General features: G+C 48.7%; 1 protein-coding gene across 1 annotated transcript in view; it reads right to left on the bottom strand.

Moving 5' to 3' along the window:
• Positions 1-6640: 6640 nt before the first annotated feature.
• Positions 6641-7111, bottom strand: part of PRDM13 (PR/SET domain 13) — a 12160-nt gene continuing 11689 nt past the window's right edge. Inside the window, exon 6 of the mRNA XM_019538178.1 lies at positions 6641-7095. Within this exon, the coding sequence (XP_019393723.1) occupies positions 6682-7095 (414 nt within the window). The 3' untranslated portion in view covers positions 6641-6681. The remainder of the gene's footprint in view (positions 7096-7111) is intronic.

Raw genomic sequence — 7111 nt, 5'->3', positions numbered from 1 at the left:
CTTTTTTCCTTAAGATAATGCTTACCAATAAAGTGAATCATTCTTACAAGTAAACCTAACTGCTACTGCAAATGTAAAGCATTTATAACAAACATATTTCCAATGAATTTCTACACCAATTCAAAGACACTTATGAATGTGGAAAGTAAATTATATTACATTTTCGCATCACGATATAAGAGCACTATAAACAGATGTTTAACAATACCATCACATTTTCAAACTTGCAATAGTTTCCAAGACTGAGCAAAATATTTAATAGATCCATAAACACAGGAAAGGCAATATTTGGAAACAAACTAGTTTCAGCCTGGATTATTATTACTAGTCAAATACCATATCAGGCATTCCAAGTGTATTATCCATCTGGCTTCTTCTAGTGAAATCAAGGAGAGCAGGAAGACATGTAACATTTTTAACAGGGTAGTTTTTAAAACACAAAGTGAAAACAATAAGTCCTTAGGCCTCTACATCCTTTACACAGATAAGTAAAGTCAAATCCTTGTACCAGAGGTCCCAATTGATCACTATATTAACCACAGTCCAAAAACCAAACTACAGTTGCATTACAGAAAATTACCTCCATCATCTTATTCAATAGAAATTGATACTGCATCTCAGAGTGTCCAGTGTCATGGTCTTCAATAGATAATGCAGGTACTCAACATCACATCACTTGTTTGATCATGCAAAGTTGGGAACCTTAGAAATTTGCTCAAAATCATTAGGCAGGCATAAGAAAAAGACAAAAATGGAACCCATTTTCCCATGGCTTGGTACAGTAACCTAGCCATTGATCTATGCTGCTTTCCAATATATATACCATAGTCAACTTGCAACTACAATATTTCCTCACATACCACACTCACATTTTTCCTATGTGGTGTAGAATTGGGGTACATGTCGGGGGGGGAGGTGATTTCTGCACCAAAATAGAAGCATGGAGGCAAGGTGATGCTTTCCATCTGCTTCTTTCCAAGCCCAGCACTTAGTGGAGGCGGAGTCCAGTTTTAACCCTCTCACAACCAATGCTGAATTACAAATGCAGCACTGGCTGTGAGAAGATTAAAACTAGCTTTTACCTGAAGCAGGCAATCTGTTCCCGGAGGTCAGTGTTCAGCCATGACTCCAGATTTTTTTTTCATTCTGCCTTCCCAAAACAAAGTATCTTATTTGCAAGTCTGTGGTATGTGAGAAAATAAGATATGTTCCAGAGCTCCTATCAAAGACAGACCATATCACAGAGTTTTATGAACTGCAACTTCTCCATGAGATGGATTTTTTCAACCCTACCTAATAAATTACCAGGTAGCATATATAGAATTTTGGGGACATTTCTGCAACATGGTTAGGACTGGTCAAAAAATGACCATCAAAGCTTCTTTTCCATAACAAATTCTGATGTTGACAAGCAAGGTTATTTTTTTTCTATAAAAAATGTCTGCATCTGCAAGCCATGCATTTTTGGATGAAAACTCAGAATTTCAGGCCCGTTCTCCATCTATATTTAAGAACAGTTTATTTAGCTTTTCATTATTCCCACTTCATTTTCTCCCCAAAACACTCTCTTACTCCTCTTTATTCAAAACAAAATGTGAAAAGCTGGTCACCTCAGTCCCATCACCTTGAAGGAGAGAAAACAAGTAACCAATTTGAAAAACAAAAGACAGGCCTAATTTCTAGTCATGAGTTCTAACCACTAGCAAACTTTTTTCTTTTCCAATGCATAGCAATGGAAGAATAAAGTGATAAATAGGCTGTTTTGAACTCTGACCAGCATCAGCTCGTCATAATGTGCAGTGTCTATGTGATATGGGACCAAATGGAAGCAGGGCCAAACATTAAAGGTGTGGAATAACATATGAGTTGAAATCCACCAAGCCAAGGGCAAAACCACTTATATAAGAAACTACCTCTTCTATACCGTGGACCTCAACCTTCTCCCAGCCACAGGGACAGCTGCTGAACTTGGTCTAATTTCATTTTTTAACACTGACACAGATAAACCTTTTGCATGCTGTGGCTCTCAACAACTTCAAGCCTTCAGATCACAAGCTCCAAAGAGGACTTTGTTCTGTGCCCTTGACTGCAACTTCTCTCAGTGAGGGCACAAATACCACATCAGCACATCTACACGAGATGCTTAATGCATATTAGACTAAGTTTGTGCATTAGCACAGCTGGCAAAAAACATGCTAATGCACTGATGCACAGTAGACTTCATCTAATGCACACTAATGTCACCAAAAAAGCATTCATATCTCCAATTATGGTGCGTTTAGCACCTGTCATTACAAGGCACTTTTACCTATGCTTCCAGAGTGGGGGAGGGAGGGAGGGGAGTGCTTTAATTACAGTGGCTCTAATTAAAGCACCTCCATATCTCGTATATCGTTGTCCCCATGCTTAAAAATGGCAGTGGGGACACTTGAACTAAAGCTCATAGAATATAAGCTTTAGTTCGAGCCCCCCGGCCCCATTTGTAACAGGGACACTGATAGACAGAGGAAGGAGGCAGCAGGAGCACAGCAATTGCCAGGCTCCACCACTGGATGAATCGAGTCTGTTCCACCGGTGCAATTCCAGGGCATTGGAGCAGCCTCCGGGTTCATGTATAGGCGCTCACAGGGACTAAACTTAATGCACGGTAATTATCTCGCATTAATGAACGTGTAGACGGCCCATCCATTTACCCCTCTTCCCTTCCTGGCAGGGGGTCACCATTAGCAACTTCAGCGCTGAGCTCTCAGAATAGGGTTTGACACCTGGCAAACAAGTCGCCCTCCAAGACCACCGGGCATCCCTCCAGCTCGGCTTCTCCAGACAGTTAGGCAGCAGCAACCCGCAGGAGGCGAAGGGGCAGCGCAGAGGGCGAGGCGCAGGAGCGATCCCTGCCGGGAGAACTCCGCCGGCTGCGGGCAAAGCTGCTGCGGCTGCGGCTATTCCTGATGCTGCAGCCCCGGAGCTGCAGATCTGCCTCCTCCGGCTGTTTAAGTGAGTAGGTGCACCGGAGTCCACACTCCCAGCCCGGCTTTCCACCGGGGGCTTCGGAGGGACAAATCAGAAGCTGCGTCTCAGCCTAGTGAGGGGGTACTGGAGCACACACGTGGGGATCTCTGCTTTTCCTGTAGCCTGGTCCTAACAGCACTGTCGAGATCTCAGATCTGTCTTTCTGCTTACGGAAAGTTTCCTGATGGTGGGGAAGTGGCAGGGCTCAGATAAGCAGGCATCAGGAACAGGTACTTCGGGGCAGCCAAACATCAGGGCTGGGGGAAAAAAAAACTAGCCCCAGCTTTGAACGTGCCTCAGGAGCCACCCGCGAGGAACCCGTATAAGTGCGGTCCCTTCATCCCTTTCTGCTGATCGCAGGCGGGGTCAAGACACTTGCAGGGGAGCTGGTATCTCCCCGTCTGCGCTGGGACTTTTGACAACTACACCGACAGCCGCCTTTTTGTTAAGAGACATGGCCCTGGTGGTATTCAAATGTGCCAGCCCCACCACAAATTTCATGGGGAGAAAAGGGGAGGGAGTTGAGATCGCGGCTCCCCGCACCAATCAAAAAAAAAAGCATCAGCCCTATACAGTGAATGGATTTTGAAAAAGCTCAGCTCAAACTCTCCACCCGTGCCCGAGTTTTGCACACATCGATTCCCCCCTTTTTAGAGGGACAGAAAATGAAGAGATCGGTGGCTCGAGTTTTTCCTTTGCCGGGGCGGGTTTGGGTTGGCTTGGCTAAAACGGGGTTGCTTTGCTTGGGTTTCTTTCTCCGTTCAGAGATTGCTCCCATTCTAAAACGGAGGTTCACAGATCATGAATCCGCAGAGCTGGCTGGCAGCGCTGGGGTTTTGGGCTGTGACCAAAGGGTGACCATGGTGTTCTGTTGTTCAAGAAAACCCACGCTCCACCGATACAGTCGTGGGAATCATCCCTGTAGCCGGCTCCGGTAGTCTACCCTTTACTGCTCTAGACCCCGGGAGCTCCTTTCTCCCTCAATGCCCCACACGCAGTCAGTGGGTGGAAGATGCGCAGCCCCGCTCCTTGCAGTGCACGCCGGGCCCCCCGTGCAGTGCTACCCAGATGTGAGGGACTCTCCCCCCCGCAGCAAGCGTCCGATTTAAACCCAGGTCCCGCTGCTCCCAATGAGGTTAATGGCAAAAATCACTGGGAATAACACCGGGATCCTCTAAATCCAGGGGACAGATCTTTCCCCTTTACTCCCATGGGAGCAGGATAAAAATCCCATACCAGAACCGCTGTGATTTGAAACATTGAATGTGAAACAATATCCCTCATGATAAGAAATGCCCGGCATCCTACATTCCCGGCACTTTGAGGTATCCAGGTTGTAGCCGTATTGGTCTAGAGGCGAAAGCAATCAGGGCTCGTGGTAGGGATGATATCTTTTATCAGACCAACTAGATGTTCGCAAAATATATATATATATTTGCAAGAAGAAGAAGATTTTTTTTTTTTGCCAACATCTAGTTGATCTAATACAAGATATCACCTCTGCCACGAGTCCTGGTTGCTTCTCGTACTTTTGAAGTACTTAACTGAAATTTAAGACTACATTTCCTTTGAAAGAATTCAATCCTGGATATTGTCATTTTGTTTCCTACTCCTGTTACAGCGTTGAATTAAGTACACAAGGGCATCAGCTCAGCACCGACATGTGTATGGCATAGGCTAGGGATCCAGTTATTTTCTTTGGGTGCTAACGCTTAACTTAATTAAAAGTCCGGTGGGTTTACGTTGGCCTCTTTACTTGTATTAGAAGTAGACCTTCTTGTAGATCCCAATTTTTCCGACCCATCTGGGTAGGCAGGAGTGAGATGGGTCGGGGCGGAAAATCGTTCCCCTAAAATAAAATGTTAGGGTCAGGCCCCAGCGGGACAGGAGCTGCCCCTTCTTTCCCATCTGCCTGCGTGTCAACATAGCACAAAGATCGGTGCGGTGTTGCTTTCAATGGGAGCGGTCACCAGCAAAACTAAAGGGTTAATAAACTGTCCCCCTTTCCCCCCCCCCCAGGAGTGCGTCTTCCTTGGGACATAGGGAGTGTCATTATTTCTCTGCAGAGTTCAATTTGTAGCCAATTTTGTTTCACGCCGTCTGGATAGAAATCGGCGCTTTTCTCTGCTAAAATGTCAAACCAGCGGTGATTATAAACAGCAGCGTTTGCAAATTTTAACCGAGCACCTGAGAGCTTTAAATACACATCTTGTACCGATGAGCTTTTTCTACACTTGGCCTTGTTTTTAAACAAATACACACACACAAACGAATTAAAGAAAATGTGGGGGCACAAAATAGAGCTGATAGTTATTCTAGTTTAATCACCCAAATACTTGTTAGCGGTAAAATAGAGGCCAAGCCAGTTTAGGCCCTGAGCCAAAACCCACTGAAGATGATTAAGGGCCCGACTCCGAGGCCATCGGTGGGGGTTCAAAGCAAAAAGGGAAGGTATTGAAGACACCTGAGTGACCAACTACACAAGCAGTAGTTTGTCAGTAAGTTTTATTTTCTTTTTTTTTAAAAAAAATGGCATGACAAACTGGAACCAAGACCAAAGTACTGTACCCACTGTACATCATTCATTATAAAACAAACATACACCATAGTTGTAGTCTACCGAACAAAGAGTGCGTATTCATTAAAATGATACAGCGCGTGCTTGTTTTGAGATCCATGCTCTCCACAGTTATCTTACACGTGTGGCTCAAATAGAAACCTCTTATAAATAATTGCCACTGGATCAAACGGGGGGTGCCTGCCCCAGGCCGCGCGGTGCTGGCGGGGGTCCTGTGCCTCGCCCCGGGGCGGCCCGAAGCCATTGCACGTCTGCAGCACCGGGGCCGTTGTTCGTACCGAAAGGTCTGAAGGCAAGTCACGAACGACGGGAACAAAAAGAAATGACATAGAAAAGAAGTGTTTCCAAAAGGCACGATCTCCTCCACACAAAGGTAACGATATTAAAAGAGAGAAAGAGAGAGCGAAAGGGGGAGGGAGGGAGGTGGCCGCTCCGGCACCACCAGGGCTTGCCCCGCCTGGAGTCGGCTGCCAGCCCCGAGCCCGGACGCCTGCTCCATCCAGGGAGGGCGGTGGATAGAAGCAAGCGCGCACTTCTCTCCACTGCCTCTGGGCGGTGGGTTTGTTGCAAGACCCCCCCACCACCACCCCGCTTCCTTTTAAATACAGCAGCCTCTGCCTAGGCAGAAATGGATCAGGGAAGCCACATCGCTCTCCCGCCCCCCACGCACAGGTTCCCCTCGCTGATCACTGCACACACACTAATCACCCACCCCGATCATCCCACGCACAGTGATCACCCCATTCTTGATCGCTCCACGCACACTAACCCCTCTGTCACCGATCACCCCAAATAAAGTGATCCCCCCAGTCCCTGATCACCCTACACACACTGATCCCCCGTTCCTGGTCACCCCAAATAGAGTGAGGCCCTCGTTCCTGATCATCCCCCACACACTGATCCCTCCGTCGCTGATCACCCCACGCACACTGATCGCCCCCCTCGTTCCTGGTCACCCCCGCACACTGATCCCTGCGTCCCTGCTCACCCCAGGCAGTGACCCCCCCCGTCCGGAGCGCCCGCCCCACCGCTGACCTCCGCGCCCGCACCGACCCCGCGTCCCTGGCCGCCCCAGGCACATAGCGCCCGCCCCGTCACTGATCGGGGTTCCTGCTGCCACTCTCCTGGTCGCTGGGGTCGTCGGTGAAGCAGACGTCCACGTCGCTCTCGTTGTCAGTCTTTTGGTCGGGCTCCTGGCGCGGGTAGCCCGCCTCGCCCCTGTCCTCGGCCGCCTTGCCCAGGCCCTGGCCCGGGTGCCGGGACTTGACGTGCCGCTCCAGGTCCCGGCGCCGCACCAGCACCTTGCCGCAGTACTCGCAGCGGTAGGGCGTGTTGCCTTCGGCGTGCAGGCGGATGTGCTTGTTGAGGTTGCTGGGGTCGCCGAAGGGGCGCAGGCAGACCTTGCACTTGAGCGGCTTGTAGCCCGTGTGAGTCCGCATGTGGATCTTGAGGCCGTACTTGCGCGAGTACAGCTTGCCGCAGTAGAGGCAGAGGTGGCCCGTCTTGGCCTTGCCGCCCGCCGCG

This window comes from Crocodylus porosus, unplaced genomic scaffold, assembly GCF_001723895.1.
Source record: "Crocodylus porosus isolate Cpor-Errol unplaced genomic scaffold, CroPor_comp1, whole genome shotgun sequence".
NCBI lineage: Eukaryota > Metazoa > Chordata > Crocodylia > Crocodylidae > Crocodylus > Crocodylus porosus.
Note: the sequence above shows the minus strand (reverse complement) of the source record. Positions and strands in the feature narration are given on the sequence as shown.